A 23,128-nucleotide genomic window follows, 5' to 3' on the forward strand; every position below is an offset into this window, starting at 1 on the left:
TAATTCTGAGTTTGCAAACACCAAAAAGAGGAGCTCTTCATCTATTTCTATAGTTCATTGTATTACAAAATGACCCATAAATGACCCTCTGAGCAACTTCTTGTTCTCCATTATGTTTCTTTGAACATTACTTAAAAGGGCAATAAACTGTAGTCAGCTGTGACCCTAGGGGACCCTAGTGGTCTCTCCATTACCGGTTCTAATATGGCGCCAAAGACGGCTGCTTCAGGCAGAAGATTGAGCCGTGACCAGGGAGCTTAACACTTGTTCTGAATGTAGGAAGCTGTACGTGACATCAGCTACCAGGAGTATATGCTTGGCCCCAGTGAGTCTCACAAAAGTACAATGTGCCATCTATTTCCTTTGGAAACAAACAAGCCTATGCAATTGTAGCCAAGGTTCTTACTTTTAAGGTTTCATTATTTTTTTTACACATATACAAATATTTGTTTGGGGTGGGAACACGTGAGCAAGTGATATGTACATCAAAGGTTTTTGTTTCTTTTACCTGAGATAAAGAAGGCATCTTCCTCTGTTCTTTAGATTCATCAAAGAAATTTTGGATGCTTTGAGGTGTACTCTCAATAGAATAGTACTGAAATGTATCGTTTTTCACAAGCCTGCAGAAACCGGAACCTTTTTTTGAACATTGCACATTGCTTTCTTGCCTTGCAAAATTGTTGCTAATTTCTATACTATTTTCAGAGTATATTCGACTACCCCAAAGAATATGGTATATATATATATATATAAACATAGAATATATGCATATATGAGCACTATATTCATGAGAGGCGGATGAGAGGCGGGTGGGAGGACAAAGAAGTGTTCCCCTCATGTCCCTTATTTGTCTCCTAACTAGCACATTGTTCAGATGCACAAGTTAAGGTTTAGCAGAAGCTGCAGGCTGACAGTGGGGCTGCAAAGCTGTCTTGTGCCCTCTAACACTGAGCTGTGAACCTCACACTGGATTTTTCATCTGGTCCAAGGTGCAAAGTGCAGCCATTCCCACCAGGGAAGAAGTGCTGCCTGAATGCCTTTAAGGCCCTTATTGCTCTTGCACCTATGCCAAGAGCATTATAAATTACACCACATGTATCTTCATTTGTTCATCGTTTTCACTGCCTCTTCGGGACTTTGTATTTATCCTATTTTTCCGTCATTTGTATTTATCCAGTATTTTTATATGCAAAAAAAAATTTGCAATGCCTTATTTTTCTTCGGTAATTTTTAAACTTTGAAATTTATATATTAAATTAATATAATTGTCTCTGGCTCAATGACATCTGTGGTTAAATTAGGAGGCTTGGATAAAGTCCAGACAATATGTTATTCTACCTCTTAGGGCCTCATTTTCACAGAAGTTTCACAGTATGTTTTTACTAATTTCACAAGAAAACACCCCCTCGTGACAATTAGCCTGAAAGCTGTTCATCTTGATATTCAAATGAAGGTTAAAAAAAAGTGTCAATTTATGGATTACTGATTGTCTTTTGTTCTTATTTGGCAAAGACATTAGCCATAGGTCTGCAATAAGTAAAAGTTTAGTAGTTATCCAATTTATCAGCAATAAAACATCACTGATTTTTAAAAATGCTAATGATTACAGTGGGATGAGGTAGAAGCTACAGTATCTCATTTTGAAATCATCATTGTCATCATCATTTATTTATATAGCGCAGACAAGTTACGCAGTGCTTTACCGTAGTTATAACAAATGGGGAATAAATGGTGAATAACAAACATGGGTTTACCGATTAAAATAGGGCTAGAGGGCCTCCTGAATACGAAAAGATTTTGCAAGTGTTTGGATGTGTGATGAAAAAGATCATTGGTTAATTTGGTGAGTGCAGTTTCAGTTGAGAGTGTTGGATAGAAGCCAGATTGCAGGGGTTCGAAAGGGAGTGAGATGCTGGATCAGGCATTTGTAAACAAGCCTTTCCAGTAATTTGGATGCAAATGGAAGAAGGAAAACCAGACAATAGTTGGTGGAAGATCTGGGATCAATGGAAGGTTTTTTGAAGATAGGAGTGATTAGTGCTTGTTTGTATGAGGACGGAAAAGTACCAGTAGAGAGCAAAAGGTTAATAGGTGAGTAAATGCAGGAGAGAGTGTAGGGGTCAAGGGTTGGTTGTTGGTTTTGAGCAGGCTAGAAGTTTGCTAACTTTTTCTAGTGTTGCAGGGGTGAAGAAGGAGGTTATGCTCAGTCTAATGAGATAAAAAAATTTTCATTAAAGAAATTAGCAAGATCTTGGGCAGTTACATTAATGGGTGGAGGGGGTGGTTGGGCATAGGAGTGAGTTAAATGTGGCAAAGGATGGAGTTGTTTAGAGGACAGAGTGGAGATTAAAGAAAAGAAGTACTGTTGTTTTGCTATTGATATAGCTTGATTGTAGCAGGAGAGCATGAATTTGAAGTGGATGAAGTCAGGATCAGTTCATGACTCTCCATCGTCATTCAGCTGATCTACTACATCTTCTAAGCAGGTACCAAGTTAAACTCGTGTGCCAGGGTTGGGGTTTAGCTGGTCAATTGTGAAAGATGATAGAAGGAGCAAGGGAGTCAAGAGCTGTTGAAAGAGCATTGTTGTAGAGAAAAGCTGCCCTATTTGGACAGGAAAGATTGTTAATATGCGAGATGGGTTGTGCTGCTACTTTTGATAATTGTTGTGGCTTCTGTATGTGTGGGTGGAGAGAGATGGCTGTTATAGTGCAGATGAAAGTGTTATCTGCAAGGAGAGTAGGTGATTGTCAGATAGGGGTTAGGGAGAGTTAGTAAGGTTGGATGGGTGGCACAAGTGGCAGAATATAAGATCAAGAGCATGATCCTCGATGTGGGTCGGTGAGTACTTATGCTGTGCTTTGCTTTTTAATAGCAAATACAGTATATACTGAATCTATACTAAATTATTTAAAAAAAACCATACAGTGTCCTCTCAATCACATCAAAGCCCATGGAGGACACAGGGGCTAATTTAATATTCTGTGTAAAATTTAATTCAAATAAAAAAAACGGTGTAAAAAGCTGTATTAAATAAATGACCCTCCAGGTCAGTCAATTAGTGTTTTTTAAGCATACACTTCTCAGAGTACCTGCATGCAACTTGTGTACTTGTAGAGGGCAAAATATTCACACAGACTGACTAATGTATGCCCTGACTTCAACTGCAACATGTATACACTTTATAAAAGCCTCCAAGCAGAGCAATTTCAATAATGTGCGTTGTATCTAATACTGTTATCTCAAAGCTGCCCTCCATCATCTCCCTCGGTTTGGAGTCAAATGGTAGAAAGTTTTGGAGTTAATTTGGAGGGGTTTAAAACTTTATGTTCTCCTATATAATAATAGATCCCTAAAATCTTAAAAGAAGCTATTAAATATTATCCTGGTGGTACTGGTGTCACTCATTCCTCAGTAGAATCTACCAGATGGTCTTAAACATCTGCAGACACTGTCTGAAGGAACCTGGTACCATAATCCCTATCTTGTGGTTTTATGAAGCCCTTCACAACTTCATGCAATGGGGAATACTATATGAGAATAAAGAGCTCAATGCAGTTTACCAGAGTGAAATTCCTGTGCTCTACATTGCTTTATGATGGAATTTTAAAAGCATATTTATCAATTGCAATTTGGAGAGGGTTTGAGTCAGGGGAGATATTTTATCTATTGGGAATATTGTAGATTTCTCCCAGTTTACCTTAAGACCGGAGTGGACTCCAAATCGGTTGATCACTTGCAGGAGCCTGGATAGCGAGGCCTCCGGGTCTGCCAGGTACACCAGAATATGTGTTGGGTCCTTTGCTAATAACGCAAGCAATTTGCCGCTCTTTTCCCCTCTATCATACCAGGCAGCCCGTCTATTTATTTCAAACTGGGAATATTTATCAGTGAGCAGGAGGTCTATAGATCATTGCGCTGTCGCTAGGGCTTGTCTATGTGTGGGGCTCTCTCCCTGTATCAAATTGTTCTCGGCATCCTGCAGGTCCGTTTTTGCCCTCTCCAAGTCTCCCTCTATTTTAACATGCTCCTTCTTAATGAGTGAAATATAAGCACCCCATGTCCACACTTTACAAGTGTCCCAGACTGTCGTTGCTGTTGCAGTGTCTGCATATATTTCCCAAAATTCTTTCAGTTGGGGCTGGAAGCTTTCTAGTACACATTGGTTATGGATCCATTTTGGGGCCAGTCGCCAGGGGTAAGTCTGCTCAGGGCCTGGGAGTTGGAGGGTTAATTGTAAAGGTGCATGGTCAGAGCACACCCTGGGTAAGAAATCTGCATTTAGGATAAGGCGGAGAGCCTCCTTGTTTACTAAGGCAAGGTCTATGCGGGATAGTGCCGAGGTTGCTACCGTGTAACAGGAGTATTGCTTAACAGTGGGATGTTTGCACCTCCATGCATCTAGTAGGCCTGCTCCTGCTATCCAGTTTCAGGAAAACTGAGGTGTCCTGGGCCAAAGGCCTGAGCCTGTCCATGGAGGGGTCAGGGACCGCATTAGAATCCCCTAACCAAATAGTCGGGTATTGCCCCATATTAGCTACATGTGTTAGTATCTCATCGAGAATCAGTACAGTAAAAGGGGGAGGGGTGTACATTTTATTATAATATAATTATTAGGCATTGATTCATCAGTTGGCATTTTAGGACTACATATCTACATTTCGTGTCCGTTAGTAGGTCTTCTACTCCCAGGCCTAGCCCCTTCATATTGCCACCCCTCTGGAATGCGAGGAGTACTCAGCATGATAGAGTCTGCCTACCCAAGCCCGTCTCAGAGCCAATACTCTTCTCCCTGTTAGGTGCGTCTCTTGGAGCATACATATATCTGCCCTTGTTTTCTTTAGATAGTCTAGAATAATAGAGTGCTTAATGCGGTTATTTAGACCACATGTGTTCCATGACACTACTTGTATCGTTTTCTGTCAGGACGCCATTACTAATGTGGCAGTCGTCTGGCTGGAACTCTGTGTGCTCTTTCCACCACGAAGTGTTGTGAGAAGGTGGAGGCACCCATTGTGTCCTGAAGCAATCTTTCAACAAATTCTTCGGTTCTGGCCCCCTTGCACCCTTCTGGCAGGCCAACTATTCTGAGGATAGACCTGCGGTTGCGGTTCTCCAGGTCGTCCACTCTAGAGGCCATAGCTGTGTGCTCCCTTTGGAGGTGTTGTACTTGCTGAGCGAGTGGTCCAACTTCGTCCTCTAGCAGCCCCGTCCTGCATTCCACCTCTGTTGTACGCTCACGGACCACCTGCAGGTCCTGCCTCAGAAGAGAAAGGTCCACACGCACCTCTTCAATTTTTGAAGTTAGGGTTGCGCTGGTAGCCGCGACCTGGGTGGTAAGGACCTCTTTGGAGTCCGCGATCGCCTGCAGTAAGAGTTGAGTGTCTTGGCCCGCCGGCTCTGGATTGTGCGGCGTAGCCAAGGCTGGTCCTTCTAGCTGGTCAGAATGGGCTGTATCATCACCCTGGTTTGGCTCTCGTGGTGCTTTGGTGGGCTTTGTGTAGCCATCAATCCATTTCTGTGCTGCTTTTTTCTTCTTTTTTTTCTTTTTTTCTTCTCTGCTCAGACAGCTTCCCTTGTAGGATGCTAGTAGTCAGGATCTGCGGTATCACGTGAGTCAGACAACTTTTACCCAGGATATTATCAGGGATATGGAGCTAAGGCACAGCGCCTTTGGTTAGTTCATTATTCCAGCTACAGACCCCTTTTTGTCCTTGATCTCAGATTGTACAGGGCAGGTCACTAGTGGTAAGGCCCAAGGGATTTGGGAATGCCAGCTATGAGAGCCCTCTGCAGGCACAGGGAGTGTATAGCTTGTGCTGCACTGTTGTCTTCTGTGGGCTGCAGAAAGGGCCCCCCGGGGCTCCTAACACTCACCCCACAGTTGCTGTGGCCTCCTGCTGCTGGTATCTCATCAGCTGCGTCTCTGGAGGCGCCACTTTGGGGGACCGCACTTCCAGTCAGTCCTCCACCTGGGACTGCGATTACTCAAGGCCGTGGCTTCACTCACGCCGCTAGGCCTCAGCCGTTGCCCCGGATCTGCAGCTGCTAAAAGGTGGATTATGCTGGATTCAGGTGACGGATGGTCTCCCTGCCACTGCAGATTCACACTGCGGGCCTGTGGCTGACTGGGTAAGGAGCAATGGGCCACTTTCTGCCTGGAGTCCCGGGAGTGCCACAAAACGCGACCTGCCAGTTGCTTGCCCAGCTACGCCCTCCGGGTAACATGTTTAGGGTAGACGGGGGCATCCCCTTTGAGTAGTCCCCTGTAAGGGAGTGTTAGCAAGCGATTCTATCAAACCAACTGCCTCTGCTGATGTAGGAAAGGCTGCAGTGTCGGCTGGAGAGGAAAACCACCACGCTACATAGACTAACTGTGTGGCTAAGTAATACAGGTAGAAGTGTGACATTGATAGCCCACCTATGTTTTTTTGGGCCTTTAAGGTCTTAAGGCTTATGCGCGGTTGCTTATTGGCCCATATAAAGGGGCGAGTCAGGGTGTCTAGCTTGGCAAACATATTGGCAGGGAAAGGGGTAGGGCAATTATGGAGTAAATATAGTAGTTTGGGCAGTACTACCATACGACCCAATAGATTAAGTGGGAGGCCTGCCCAGTGCGTGAAGTTTGTGCTTAATTGTCTTATTGTTGGGTCTATGTGAAGGTTCCCGACACAAGTTTGTTTAGGCCTAAATCCCTTAGCTGTTATCACCTCCCACAAATATCTTCATTCTACCGAATCAAATGCCTTCCTTATGGCTGTACATTTTTTAGATTGGGGGGGTTATTTACTAAAATCTGAATTTATCTCATATATTATTTAAAAAAAACACGACCAAACTCCTATGCCCGATTTTAGCTTATTTATTAATAAAAACTCAATTTAATTGGATCACGTAAAATCATGATAAAATCAATCGAAAACCCGAATCGCACCTGCTTTTTCCCAAATTTCTCTATTTATTTCATGCTTATTTCCAGAATTTCTCAAATTTTTCAAGTTTTTGCCGAAAACCCCCGGAAAAAATAGGATTTTCTGGCTAAACCCAGCGGAGACCACAAAAACTTCAAATTGAGATAGGTGCCTCTCCCATTGACTTATAGAGGACCTTGACAGGTTTGAGATGGTGGATCTTGAAAAATATGAGTTTTTTTCTCCTCGAAAAATTAGCATTTTCTAGTGAAAAAAAAAATGTTTCAATATTTTAACATTCAGATTTTAATAAATAACCACCTAGGAATTCAACACAATATGAAGTAAAAAAACTAAAGGTGGAGAAGGACCATATTATGGTGGAAAGATGATCAGTTTAATGTAATTAGGAAGAGTTTGTAGAGGGATTGACAAATATATTGGTTTATCATCAGCATACAGATGATATTTAAAGCCAAAAGAGTGGATGAGATCTCCCAAAGACAGAGTATACAGGAAGAATAATAACAGACCAAGTATAGAACCTTGCAGCACCATAATGATGACGTTTTCTCAACTTTCCTTATTTTCAAGTCTTGTTGACTGTGTTGATCAAATGGTTTGTTTTGTGTCAAAATTCGCAAACTTGTGTTAAAATGTGCTGAATTGCATTGGGAAGGCAAAATTACATGCATTTTTCAGTCAGTTCACTGCTATACACATGCCCTACATTCTTAGAGAACCTCCTATCCACTATGATACAACTGCTTTTTAAATGGAAAAAATGACTTCCATGTTGACAATTTCTTAAAAACATGTCTGTGATTTTTTACATTACCTAGTAATGTTATCTTCTGCTACACTATGTTTCTGTTTAAGCAAAAAGTACTATCTATAGTAATGATATATGCATTTATTGGGTGCACCCTTGTTTTTTTATTGCACAAAGGGAAACTAGCCACGTGACAAATTTTTTGACGTGGGTTTGTGAACATTTTCACCGCTGAATCTGTCATTGCCAAATTTTTTGCTTATCACTAGTATTGAATATAGAAAACTGGTATTGTAGGTTGGATTTGCTATTGTTTATGAGAGTACTGTAGTATTCTTGCTTGCCCTTTGATAGGGCAGAATTGAGGCATGACAGTATTAATATATAACAGATGAAGTTTTGTTGTGTACAAGATTTTCTCATACATTTTGCATGAAGCTTCGGGCAAACGATTTCAGAAAAAACGAATGCAGGAAGTAATTTTTTCTGCTATTGTTTGCCCGAACACAGACAGGCAAATCTTCATAAGTCTACCCTCTTGTATTGTTACATATAATTTTAATTTTAGAGACACTGAAAGCATTAAACACATTAAGTGCACCTGTCACAACTGCTTCTTTTCTCCAGGTGCCCATTATAAACAATACTACTATAACTGGATATAGTTTAAACTACCAACAATAGTTTCCTTATATAGTTTATAGATACCAAGCTAACTTTCTGAAATAAAATATTCCTGATACTGTATATTTCAAAAGACAGAAAAACAAAATCAGAACCAAGTGAAACATGCTTTTCTCGTATGTATCTAACATTGTTCTGGATGATTGAACTTCTGACATTTTATATATTCAATATGTAACCTTTCTATATGACATGCAGCAGTTGAATGTGTACACAAAAGCTTTTATATCAAATTGTAAAATGACTCACATCTAATTGTTCATCTCTGTAATAGTTGTCAATAGAAATGAAAGAAATAAAAAAAATCAAATATATGTTTTAAAATACATACAAAGCAAGTGTTTAAAATGTCAGTGCCGTACAACTGTTTTTTCAAAGCTATAGTTATGCAAATGACCGACTATGCAAATTAATGTCTTTCTTTAATAAATCTTGTTTATAAAATGCCAAGAAGTAAAATGCTTCAATGCCCTTATTGCTTTTAATTCACCTCCTTCAAATCAATGTGTTCTTATTTTCAGAGAGTGAGGAGGTGTATCAACAGCAGATACTGTCAATTACCTGCATCGTCTTTGGAATACTTGTAGTTGGTGTGATTTGTGCAGCATTCTACTGCAAGACAAAGTAAGCCAATTACTTTTAAATGTAGAAACTGCAATTGCTAAAATATGTATTTTCAATGTATGTTATTTCTTCTGGCCTTTTATAAATAAATCAACATTGCCTTAATAGTGTCTTTGATACACGTTCTAAAAGGCAGTAGTAAAATCTAAATATGTTATGATTTTTTTTTTCTTAGTTGATTCTTAGACCATAGGTACCATTATCATAGACACAAAAATGAAAACCAATATAAAGGTGTCTAGCTCTAGCAGTCAACAGTTGCACATGCACATGAACACAGATTGTGTTTGTGTGCTGTAGCCATTTTGTCACTCTTTTGTCACTATTGTCACTATTTTGTAATAAAACTTTCTAAGATCTAAAGGACCTACACATTTATAATAAACTGATTTCTTAAATTTTTGCTTTGTTTGGCTGTTCACTTACTGTTTGTGACTGAAATCTAAATTTCAAAAACAAAGGGATTATTTAAATGTAATTTTAAATGCAATGAACAATCATGTCATTCATTTGAAAGTCTAAGTGGCGTTCTCCTGACATACAGTATTCTGGAGTCACATGCATCCACGTGTAATGTTACTTTTGTGCATGTGAAGTCACAAATTACCAGGCACCCCCCAGCTCCGCCTCCTTTTTACTTTTTAAACTATTAAATATTTAAATAGGCACCTGAGGGTTGCTCATTCAATGCTAGTGCCCTAGACACAGGCCCTTGGGTGCCTATATATAAATGTGGCATTGTTTACTGTCTGTTCTTTCTTTCTCCCAAAATCTTTTCATTTAAGTCCTTCCTCCTGCTTTAAAGGGATTGTTCACCTTTGAGTAACTTTAGTATGATGTAGAGATTGACATTCTGAAACAATTTGCAATTGTTTTCAATTTTTTATTATTTGTAGTTTTTGAGTTATTTAGCTTTTTTTTAATAACTATAGGTATTGAGTTTTTCCAATAAGGAAAACAGAAAGAAAAGTCTAAATATGTTTTGATTTTTTTTTCTTAGTTGATTCTTACACCATAGCCACTATTATCATAGGCACAAAAATGATAACAAATATAAAGGTGTCTGACATTGAACACACATTGTGTTTGTGTGCTGTAACCATACCAGTCATAGTCATAATAACATTGGGATCAATGACAATATCATTTATAGTTATTTAGCTTTTTATTTAGTACCTCTCCAGTTTGCAATTTCAGCAATTTGGTTGCGAGGATACAAATTACCCTAACAACCATGCACTGATTTAAATAAGAGACTGGAATCTAAATAGAAAGATGAGTAATAAAAAGTAGCAATAACAATAACATTTGTTCCCTTCTACATCCCCTACCTGAAACATCAGCGTCATCCTTAAATATATTTATTTTATATGATTTTCCCGCTGAGCCTGTCCCAAATATACATAAAATATATAGCGTTGCCAAAGAGACTCAGAACCTTTGCTGTAGGGCATCCTCCATGAGCTTATATTATTATTTTTATTATTAACATGTATTTATATAGCGCCAACATATTGCGTATAGTGGTATTTTTATAGCTAAAAATGCCACTATAACTGAATATACTAAGAGCGTGCCTGTATTACTAACTGTATTTTCTAAATATCTATGCAAATATTCCTTTATTTTAGAAGGCAAACAAAAAAGATTCAAGAACAATTAAAAGAGTCACTGAATGGAAAAAATTACTGCCTCCACGCTTCTAGTTTGTTAGTAAAAGAAAAATCCCTTGGAGAAAATACAGTTCAAATGCATAATGTGAGTACAATTCAAATTTATCAGCTGATTATATTGTTTCAACATAATACATGATGCATAATGGTATCTCTGGTCTCTGTTGCATTCAAGACTAAATATTCACCACTCATCTGTGTATGATACTGTAGCATTTCTGGAATTATAGCAGTCATGAAGATATTCTCTCTGCTTTGGTTGCTGTCTTTCTGTCAATACAGTGAGATGCAGATTGGTGGTTGTCCTTCATGGTGGCCATTTGGACTATTGGCAAGAAATACTTTCAAATAACATTGAACTGCTGCCCTTTAACTGAGTTAAAAGTTAACTTAGAAATGTTTTTCCTGGCTCAAAGATATTGGAGAGGCGTGACAATGTTCAGTGTAACAATTCCTTAAAAAAAGAGAGTACATGGTTGCAAATATATTGAAGCATATTGAGAATATTATAATTCAGAGTATTTTGAGTGTGCAATGTACAAAGAAGAATGTGATGTAACAATGTTTACCTAATTTATCAACAGTATTCAAAATCACAAAGGGATCCTGAGCCAGTAAAAGAAAAGGTTATGGAATCAAGCTTTTCAGAAACGCTCCCTTTCTCAGAGTCCCTGCCATTAGAAAGAGGAAATCTGTCCATAAAACATCATAGGTAAGAAGTAAATCAGCATACTTAGTTCCTCACTTTAAAAGCTATTTTCCCAATTTCAAAATGTATGTTAACGTGTATGACTAAAATATGTTTTTTTGCAGTACATTTTCCTGCTAGTTCTGTATAACCTCACATCTACTAGATTCACAAATTTAGACGTGTTCAACACAGTTTTCAAGGAGATGTTAGGACTGGTAGAGTAGTGTCTTGACTTGGCAGACAAAATGCCAAAAATATTATCATTACCAGTTATTATCATTATTATTATTACCAGTAGCACACCTATTACTCATAATCACACTTGAACAGAAGGAAACTTAGTATTTCTCTATTTCCCTAGCTCAACATGCACCCTGTACTACACTAATGAGTTTTAATTATGGCAAAAGGGCACTTTAGTTGGTATCTGAACCGCAACTTCATAGCAGTACATTAAAATCTAGTGGTTGAGCTTCAGCCCACATGTTGTATATTGTAATATGTGTATATAATACACAAAAGCCATGAATATCTTAAATTATATTCTTATAAATGGTGAGTACTGATGTCATTTCTGTCGCATGACTCATGAATCTTGTGTATTATAATAAATAAAGTACCCCCTGTTGCAAAATATGAGGATATTATAAGTTACCTCCGGCCTCGTGTTTTTATGTGGTCATGAAACTCCTCTGTAACTTATAATATCCTTATAATTTACAAGAGGGGGTACGTTATTCACTATAAAATACATAAGAGCCATGAATATCCTGTAAATTACATCCTTATAAACAGTGCTTAGTGATATCATCAGTTATAATCAGAGCTTAGTGATGCTATTTCTGCCACTTGACTCATTGAAACTTGTGTATTATAATAAATAAAGTATACCCTCTCTCAGCACCTAATCTGTTCTCTTTATCCCTGTGGTCACTTCTCTTAGCAATTGCTTTTTGGCGCAGATTTTGCTAATTTAAGCATTCTTCTGTGCACTGATACACTTTCCCTGATGAAGGCTCTCGTGCGGAACTGAAACGTTGGATACAATAAAACTTTACTTAATTTAATTGCTTATCTTGTTGGGATTATCCTTGGAGCGCTGTCAATTGCTGGATATTTGACTTTTTATTTCGGACTGGCACCCTGGCTTTATCCTTACTTTTGGTTGTGCACTCCATACACCGAGGCTATAGATATATATATATATATTTATACTATATTTATACTATATTTATACTATATTTATATATATATATATATATACTATATAAAAAGAGATATTGCCGCACAAACCTCTTGGTTTCTGGGTGCAAGTAGTCAAAAAGGCACTGCCAAAGTAGCCAATATCATAGAAAACATAAAAACTGACACAGCACTCCAAGTTTTGTATGCAAAAAAAGATATATATTGTAGAAAAACATACCAAAGCCCATAGGGCGACGTTTCGGGGTATACAAAGCCCTTTCTCAAGCCAAGGGCAGCATTCAAGTAACAAGCATTGGTTTACACCTATTTATACAAGGTAACACAGGAAGTTACATATAGAACATGACATCATTGACGATCCTCACACATTAACCCCTTAATTGCTTAATGTTATCCATGCAGGCATATAACAACTCAGCGTTAGTCCACTGCATATCCAAATCCAGCTAAAAAGAAACAAAACAAAGAATAAAAAACAGAAATGAGACCAATGTTTATCCCATCATAGAAATACATATAGGTCATAGTCTCTATTAAGCCCATTTGGGGCCAATGTGTTTAATTGGTGTATCCACCATACCTCTCTTTTCCTCAGCAATAGCTCTCTATCACCCCCCCCCGTCTGGGGGAGGGTACACATTCCAGAACCATATATTTCCAATCTGTATCCTTGTGTCCTTTCTCCACATAATGCTTAGAGACTGGCAGCTTCACATTGCCCTTCCTAATTGTAGATCTGTGTTGGGATATACGTGTTTTTATTTGTAATGTGGTCTCCCCCACATAGAGGAGACCACATGGACAAATTAACACATAAACAGCAAATTTAGTCAAACATGTATAGTACCCCCTTAGAGTATATTTACGACCCGTGGTCGGATGCTCAAATATTGTACCCTTATGCACACAACAACATTGGGAACATGTTAAACAAGGGAACATCCCCCGCGATTTTGTACCCATATATGTTTGTGTCAAAACCTGATTTTCGGGGGGGCGTGGCGTAATGGCGTGCTGAGAGGACGCACTTTGTCTGAGCTCCCGACCCAAGCCTTCTCAAAAGCCTAATACAGAGCCCTTTTTCTTTTCCGGACGTACCTGAAAGCATGGGGAAACACCATAAGAAGGGTAAGCAATCTTCCCAAACTAGCACGCATAGCGCTCAAAGCACAATGTCTCCCTTTCTGGGAAGGAGATCTAGCGCCCGTGCAGGAGCACGTGATCCCAAGATGGCGCGTGCAACTACCAGAAGCCCCAGCCCTACTGGCTCGGCCTGCTCCGGGTTTAGCTCGTCCTCAGCCCCTTCTGACCTGCGGGCGATCTTATCCTCCCTCCCAACTAAGGAGGACCTTCGCGCCATGGCAAAGACGTTGCGGGAATCGCAAAGGGCAGATATGGCGGACATTAAAACTGAACTGCGTGCCATAGGAGAGGCGACCGGTAAAATGGAGGCCAGGCTGGAAGTAGTGGAACAGGCCCATAACAACACGACGCAACGGGTGAATGACCACCACAAATTTATATACTTGCTTCACAAACACATGGAGGACTTGGACAATCGCGGACGCCGCAACAATTTGAGAATACGCGGCATCCCGGAAACTGTAACCAATGCTGAGCTGGGCCAAACGGTATGTTCGCTCTTTAATACCATTCTAGACAGGGACATAAATACCCCTATTGAGCTCGACCGAGTGCACCGATCCCTGGGCACCCCTAGATTGGGAGCAGAAAAACCCAGAGATGTAATCTGCTGCATTCACAAATTCACACTGAAGGAGGACATTATGCGCAAAACGCGCAATACTGAAAGCTTTAAATTTCAAGATTATGACGTCTCCATATTTCAGGACTTAGCGTGGCTAACCATCCAACAGAGGAGGGAACTCCGACCCCTTACTACAGCCCTACGCAACAAGGGTATTGTATACAGATGGGGTTTTCCCTTTGCCTTGATTGTAAAGAAGAATGAGAGAGTGTTTAGCCTTAAAGAACCTGATGATTTGGAAGCGTTCTGCGAACGCATTGGCCTGCCATTGCTGGATCTTAAGGAATGGAGAGATCTGGCTTATTGCGGGGATTCTTTGGATTTAGTGGACTTAGCTCACTGGCAGAAATCTGCTAAAAGGCAGAGGCATACCCCTGCGAGCACTCCGGACAGAACTGACTGAACACTGCCCATGCGCTTGGGCTTGGATTAATCCTCCATTTACAATTGGGTCACTTTTCAGACCGACGACACTCCAATTCTGAGTTGGAGCCTCACTTGTCGCAACTCAGTCATCAGTTGAGAAGATTCGGAGGATACTTGTCCTCCTTGGAGCCATTGTTGCTGATTTCCTGCTTTCCTTCCCCCCCCCCTTTTTTTTTTTTTCCCTCTCCTAGAGAGGCCGATGCAACGACCCCTCTTATACCGCTAATCTCAATGTGGAACTGCTTTCCGAAGAAGGAGCATCACCTACAATCACCTCGGCTACTATAGACCCTTTGAGCCTATCTTCATATGGCCGCATCATTCTAAGCCTTGGGTTCCGTGCATATTTTCCTCACTATTTGGACTTACATATGTGAGACTATGTTATTTTTGCTTGAACTGTCTTGGATTTCCACTCTGTTTTTGTATATGTTAACAGTTGGCAGCCTGTCTATGTTCATGCTGTTTTTTTTTTTTTTTTTTTTTCCTCTCACCCCTTCCTTGACAAGAGGGCGTACCTGGCCAATTCTGACTTACGCCTGGAGTCGGCCTCCGTTCTTACCGACACTAATTGATTTTTTTTTTTTTTTGCTGCTTTATTGCTTTTTGTTCATTCAATTTGTTTGGACATGCTGATTATTGAACTGTTTATTCATGTTTCATGTCTGCCGAATGTAGTTTAGCTCCTGTCTCTGCTCCTCCCCTCTTTTTCTTTTCTTTTTCTTTTCCTCTACCCCCCCCAATTTTTTTTTTTTCTCCCGAAAGCTCGTAAATCATTGCTTAGAGGTTCCACAGGGACACCTCTGGGTAACTTTTCCGATATCACTACCGGTTTTGAGTTTTTATGATGTTTAGTTATGCTACTAGGCCCCACTTTGTGTTGGGCCCTGTAATATTTAAGTTACATGATGCTTGGGTCGGGGACAGGACTTCCTGTACTTCTGGCAACCACACTCATGCCCCCTCGAGGGTATACCATAGGGTTTATCTCAGACGTGACACTGGGGCACACCACGTCTGCAATATGGTTGATGTTTTCTCTTTTTGGATGTTACAAGAAATCCTTTTCTTCCTTCTCTCTTTCTTTCCCCTCTGCCCAGGATTGTTTGACTTTGTATAATTTTCTTTCTTACTCCCTTGCAGACTTCAGAGTAGCCGAAGCCCGGGGGATGCGGCGTTCCATACGATACTTTACTGATGAAGGATGAAATTCGCATTGGATCCCTCAATGCTAAGGGATTAAACTCACCTCTCAAACGCCATAATCTGCTGAGGGACATGCGAAGGCTTCAGGTACAAGTCATGTTGGTACAAGAAACTCATTTTAAAAAATCCAAGGTCCCAGCTCTTAAATTTCGAGGCTTCTCGGCTGTTTTCACCAGCTCCCCATATACATCCAAGTCTAGGGGCACTATGATATTACTTGCTGATTCCCTAAACTTTTCCCTTACAGACACGAGAGCTGACCCTCTGGGTAGATTTAATGTGGTAAAAGGGATGATTAATAATGCTACTTACACCTTCGCTTCAGCCTACCTTCCACCCACGGAACAACACAAAGCTCTAGCAGACACGTTGCAGGCCCTTACAGAATTTGAGCAGGGTACACTTATATTCGGAGGGGACTTTAACGTTGCCCTGGAACCGCTAGTGGACACTTCCTCAAGGCATTCCTGCATCTCACATAAAAAAATTGAAATCTTTAAAAAACAACTCAGAGCCCACACCTTAATAGATACATGGCATCTTATCAATCCTACAACTAGGGATTATTCATTTTATTCTCCGGTGCACAATGTCTATTCTAGGCTAGATCATATTTTCATACGTCACTCTGACGTCACACTCCTTAAAGATGCTACGATAGATGTCATCTCCTGGTCCGACCATGCCCCGATTACTTGCACTCTCCTGCACTCATTACATACACGTAAATCCTCCACTTGGCGACTCAACGATACCCTTTTACGCGATCCACAGACTAAAATTGACATAGGCCAATCCCTGAAACTCTACTTTGCTGAAAACAATACCGAAGGGATGAGTCCCTGGACATTGTGGATGGCACACAAATGTGTTATCAGGGGGGAGCTAATTAAAATTGGTACCAGGAAAAAGGCAGAGCGTCGTGCTGCACTCACAAACTTAATAGCCAAAGTCCATGCCCTTGAAGCGCAACATAAGCAATCCAAACTTGTCCACATTTTCGAAGCCCTTACCCAAGCGAGAAAAGAACTCCGGGACAATTATTCCCTTTATTCCAACAAAGCAATTGAGTTCAACAAAAAAATTTTCTTTGAACATGGTAATAAATGTGGAAGGCTGCTGGCAGCTATGCTCAAGAAAAAGCAGCTTCGCAATCATATCACACAGATTAGATCCCCACAGGGCCGTTTAGCTACCACTACGGCTGAAATAGCTGAAGTGTTTCGACAATTTTATATAAATCTGTATCAATTACCTCAAACCCGGTCACCTGGCCCTACCCTTACTGAGAGGATACAAGCCTGCAGGAATTACATCCGCGGCTCTAATATTTCTGTGATAGACAATGAGACCCGTGAGTTTTTAGATTCTCCGCTCTCTAAGGGGAAATCGCCTTAGCCCTGAAAACCACTAAAAATGGCAAAGCCCCGGGTCCCGACGGCTTTACCATCTCTTATTACAAGGAAATGGAAAGCTATCTGACTCCCTATTTACTCTCTGCGTTCAATTCCATACCCACTGGATCCACCATTCCCAAAGAAGCACTTGAGGCTCACATCACACTGATACATAAAAAAGGCAAGGATCCCTTAGACCCAGGCAACTTTCGTCCTATTTCCCTACTGAACACCGACATTAAGCTATATGCCAAAGTGTTCGCCATGAGGCTCAACCAAATTCTCTCCCTCTTGATCCACCCAGAACAGGTTGGTTTTGTCCCTGGTCGTGAGGCCAGAGACAACACCAACAGATTGTTAAGTATCTTGCATCATTCCAAGATTGCTGGCCATCCTCTGGTAATGTTATCCACAGATGCTGAAAAGGCGTTTGATAGGGTTGATTGGGATTTTCTTCGCGCCACACTACTGGAATTTAACCTAGGCCCTAATATGGTAAAATGGATTTCTGATCTATATACTCTCCCGACGGCCAAATTGAAGATTAATGGTGATTTATCGGAATCTTTTGCTATTAGGAACGGCACGCGCCAGGGCTGCCCGCTTTCGCCCTTGCTCTTTATCCTCGCCTTAGAAAGCTTTCTTAATAGAGTTCGGGCCAACCCAGATATAAATGGATTTCGAGTTGGCCTTCGGGAGCATAAAATAGCAGCCTATGCAGACGATCTTTTATTCTTTGTCAAAACACCACGAATTTGCTTGCCTAACTTACTAATAGAGCTTCAAACCTACAACAAATTTAGCAATTTTAAGATAAACTTGTCGAAATCAATGGCTTTCAACATCTCCTATCCTCATGCTGATTTCGCGGCTATTTTACAAAACTTCCCGATAAAACCTGCTTATTCTCACTTTGTTTATTTAGGACTTAAAATATTCTCAGACCCCAAGCAAACTACTGAACACAACTATAAGGACTTGCTACAAGCCATCTCTCGCGACCTCCAAAACTGGTCTAAGCCACTTTTCTCTTGGATAGGTAGAATAAACGTACTGAAGATGAATGTCCTCCCTCGTTTTTTATACCTATCCCAAACAATTCCATACCCCCCCCCCCCAAATTGCTGTTTCGGAATTTAAATAGCATCACTAGTAAATTTGTCTGGGCGAATAAAAACCCTAGAATCGCCCGTCAAAAGCTCTCAGCGAGCAAAAAACAGGGAGGACTGGGTCTCCCCAATTAGATTAACTATCATAAGGCTGCTGTCCTAACCAGATGTCTGGATTGGTCCTTTCATAGACAGTCCAAACTATGGACTAGAATTGAGCAAGACTCCATGGTTACACCCCTGTGGGCTAGCCTATGAATGCCGCACTCTCAAAGAGTATTCAGAGATAAAACTGATCTTAAGCTAAGGTACACTCTGGACACCTGGGACGGCTTGGTCAAGACAGGTAGATGGATTAATACCCCCCCTTTACATACCCCAGTTTTTGGTAATTCAGCATTCGCCCCTGGTCTAAATCTGGATTATTACAAAGGCTGGAAGCGACAATTACACTCGGGGGCCAGCTTTTTTTATACTGGGAATCGATTGAAACATATAGAAGAACTCATTCCTACTTAAGATATTTCTGATTTAGATAGGTTCAAGTACCGCCAGATTAGGCACTTTATCACTTCGATATTTCCCTCGCACATTCCACGTCCAGAGCCTACTGAAATAGAACTCGCTTGGGCGAAAGACAAGGCCCCTCCAAAAGCGATTTCCTTTCTCTACCAGATTATGTCTGAATTATCCCGGCGCCCGGCTCTTTACTTTAAATCTAAATGGGAACCTGACCTTGCCGTTGAGATACCTATGGACTGTTGGGACAAAATTACTCAGCTAATGCACACATCCTCTACTTGTACGAAAATGCAGGAACTTAATTATAAAATATATACAAAATGCTACAAATACCCCACTAAGTTAGCTTTGATTTATAGGACGGCCTCGCCTCTCTGTTGGAGATGCAAGGTCAATCAGGGCTCTCTGTTGCATATATTTTGGAGCTGCCCCGTCCTGAAGCCATTCTGGGTCGCCGTAAGGAATGTCATTTTAGAGATTACCGGGACTGACATTGAAGACAACCCCCTCGTAGCCTTATTACACAATACACATCTTCCCTGTTCTACTTACAAAAAATCTTTGACACCTATATTATTAGATTCCGCCAAGGCGCTAATTCCACTACACTGGAAACGGACCGACCCTCCAGTTATTAAAGACTGGTGTAACAAGGTGATGGAAGTCTATAGATTTGAGCTGCTGAGACCTACCTCGGAAAGAGAAACGAGGAATTTCACAAAAAAATGGTTCTATTGGACCCAATACGTACATTCTGACCAGTACCTGCGGCTTCTCCAAACCTGAATTCAGAGTAGGCACAGGTGACTTTTCCAGGCCGTCAAATGTTTATTTTTATCTCTATGTGATATCTCTTACTAGCTCTCTCCCCCGGACTTCGGCAGCGCTGTCTCAGGTAATGGTCTTGTTTACTGATTTTTCTGTGAATAATCCTGGACAGTTCTCCTCCTCTTTTCCCTTTTCCCATTCTATCCCTTCTGATCTTTTTCTCTTTTCTTGACTTCTTCTATCCTTTCCGTTCTATTTGTTTTTCTGTTACGATAACTTTTGATATGCAAAAATACTCATTGGTTTCCACACCACTAACTTCTGTCTACACTGTCATATCTGTACTTATTTGATATTGACCAGACATTTCTCGTTTGAAGGGTCGATTGTAGAACTTAGGACTGTCTTAGACATAATTGTGTCGATAACTCCGAGCACATTTCCCTTTTGCTCTAGCTGCTGTCACGTCTTCGTGGAAGCTCGGAAACTGGTCTGATTGTAGACACGCTACTATGTTATCTTATGTACTGCTGTGATCTGTTGCTTGTATTATGCCTTTCATCCTGTACTGTGAATTGTGTGAAACCAATAAAAAATTGTATTTAAAAAAAAAAAACCTGATTTTCTTTCGTATCAGAATGAACCAACTGACTACCTAATGTTCTCCCCCTTCTATATGACACTAATGGGGGTCGTCCAAATTCTTGAATTTCAGGATATGAGGACTGAAGAATCCCCCAATGTTTACAGAGAATGTTAGTTCCATATTGCTACGATCATTATAATGAGTGACAAATGGTATAGACTGTTCTTTATCTTTACGATGAACCTTAGTTTTCCTTGCCCTAGCTTGGGCCCTATCCAGGACATATTTCGGGTACCCACGTACAAGAAACTTATTATACATGTCATTTGACTGTTGATCACGTCTATTTGGCTGGCTAACTAGCCTCTCAACCCTAGTAAACTGGCTGATGGGGATAGAGTCCCTAGTATGCACTGGATGATAGCTGGTATAATGCAGTAATTGGTTCCTATCTGTGGGCTTCGAGTATAATTCTGTGGTAAATGTACTCCCTTGTCTGTTTATTGTGACATCCAAAAACTGTATAGATCCCCTATCTTTATGTATAGTGTATGCAATATTCGGATGTGCTCCATTAATCTCTTGGTGGAACCGATCGAGTGAGTCTGTGTCGCCCCTCCATATCACAAATATATCATCGATATAGCGCCACCACACCACAACGTGTGTGGTGAACGATATACGACGATAGATGTTATCCTCCTCCTGCCTAAGCATAAAGGAGTTTGCATATGAAGGGGCAACATTTGAACCCATCGCGGTTCCCCTGAGCTGTAGGTAATACTTGTCCTTAAATCTGAAATAGTTCTCACACAGGATAATTTCCAAAAGTTTCAAAAAGAATTCCACTTCCTCTTCACCATATTGTTTACTTTCCCTTAATAATATAGCACAAGCTTCAACACCATCTCTATGTGGTATGGACGTATAAAGTGAGGACACATCAAACGTAACTAGTAACAATTCCTCAGTTTCTTCTACTTGTACAGACCTCAATTTGTCTAAGAAATAGTTGCTATCTTTTATATATGATTTCCCTTGCTGAACCAATGGTGCAAGGATCCTGTCCAACATGGAGGCCATAGGGCAGAACAAGGAACCTATGCTCGCCACTATAGGCCGACCAGGTGGTTGGACAGGATCCTTGTGTATCTTGGGCAGCGTGTATAGTACCGGGGTAACCGGTTTATCAACCACTAAAAAATTTCTTAATTCAATGGAGATCGTCCCCTTAGTAACCATCTTGGATAGAAAATCCCAAATTTTGCGCTTTATACGAAACACAGGGTCATACCCTAATTCCAGACATACAGAACTGTCTGCCAATTGTCCTAGTATTTCAGATTCATAGTATCCAGTGTCTAATACCACAATCGCCCCTCCCTTGTCTGAGGGTTTAATTTTGATGTCAGATCGAATTTTCAAATTATTAAGTGCAATAGTTTCATCAGCAGTCAAATTAGCAGGTGCCTTACGACCATCAGATCCCAGACACTGCTCATTAATATATTTTTTAACTTGTTTAATATACGTTTCCACAGCAGGCAACTACAAGAGGTCCTCTGCACTCAACCCATTATCAATATATTTAAGACAGCGACATTTTGTGCATACTGCTACTAAAAAATGCCTTACCCTTTAAACAACACAGGGATTGTTTGTCCATATATTGCAATATATTTAAGCTGGCCAACTACGTCAAAGTCATCCCATATCTGGCCAGTCCTACGCTTAATTTTCATCTGATTCATTAAGAATTCAATTGCTTAATTATACATTTTACAAAGGGACTAAGTTTTACCTGCAACTTACTAGCTGCTTTCAAAGTAAAACTCCCAAACTTGGCTGCCCTTTTATTAGACACCAGTGGGATCACCTGACTATAGCTGGGAGGGGTGGGAGCTACAACATGGAGCTGGTCACTGCTCCTGTATAACTATAACAAACAAGGGAAAGTTGTGCTCACCACTATTCTTTAAAACCATTAGGCGGGGGTGCAATGAGGGTGTGACCACAAAATACATATAGTCAACTACAAGAGGTCCTCTGCACTCAACCCATTATCAATATATTTAAGACAGCGACATTTTGTGCATACTGCTACTAAAAAATGCCTTACCCTTTAAACAACACAGGGATTGTTTGTCCATATATTGCAATATATTTAAGCTGGCCAACTACGTCAAAGTCATCCCATATCTGGCCAGATATGGGATGACTTTGACGTAGTTGGCCAGCTTAAATATATTGCAATATATGGACAAACAATCCCTGTGTTGTTTAAAGGGTAAGGCATTTTTTAGTAGCAGTATGCACAAAATGTCGCTGTCTTAAATATATTGATAATGGGTTGAGTGCAGAGGACCTCTTGTAGTTGACTATATGTATTTTGTGGTCACACCCTCATTGCACCCCCGCCTAATGGTTTTAAAGAATAGTGGTGAGCACAACTTTCCCTTGTTTGTTATAGTTTCCACAGCAGGGTAAGTGGTGGGAGGCACAAACCTACTTTTGCTGCGGAGACCTAAAGAGTCCAGAGTCAGGGTTTCCCCTGTCGTTTGTACTGCAACATACGGATTAACTGAGAAATAAGTTTTCAACCTTATTCTGCGAAAAAAAGCATACAAATCCACATCCAGTTGAAATGGATTCAACCGCTGTGTGGGACAAAAGTTCAGTCCCTTCCCCAATAGCGTGAGTTCAGTATCAGTTAATTGTACCTGCGATAGATTGTAGACTATTTGTCGTTCCTGCGAGATCTCTGGGTGGAGCGCTGTTTCCTTTG

At 40.6% G+C, this 23,128-nt stretch overlaps 1 protein-coding gene across 1 annotated transcript in view; it reads left to right on the top strand.

Moving 5' to 3' along the window:
* LOC108695799 (pro-neuregulin-3, membrane-bound isoform) overlaps positions 1-23,128 on the top strand; it is a 635,203-nt gene that overhangs the window by 593,373 nt on the left and 18,702 nt on the right. The window contains exons 5-7 of the mRNA XM_041568953.1: positions 8,889-8,991; positions 10,623-10,749; positions 11,249-11,376. Coding sequence (XP_041424887.1) covers positions 8,889-8,991; positions 10,623-10,749; positions 11,249-11,376 — 358 coding nt within the window. The remainder of the gene's footprint in view (positions 1-8,888; positions 8,992-10,622; positions 10,750-11,248; positions 11,377-23,128) is intronic.

The sequence above is a fragment of the Xenopus laevis genome, chromosome 7L (genome assembly GCF_017654675.1).
Source record: "Xenopus laevis strain J_2021 chromosome 7L, Xenopus_laevis_v10.1, whole genome shotgun sequence".
In the NCBI taxonomy this organism is placed as follows: Eukaryota; Metazoa; Chordata; class Amphibia; order Anura; family Pipidae; genus Xenopus; species Xenopus laevis.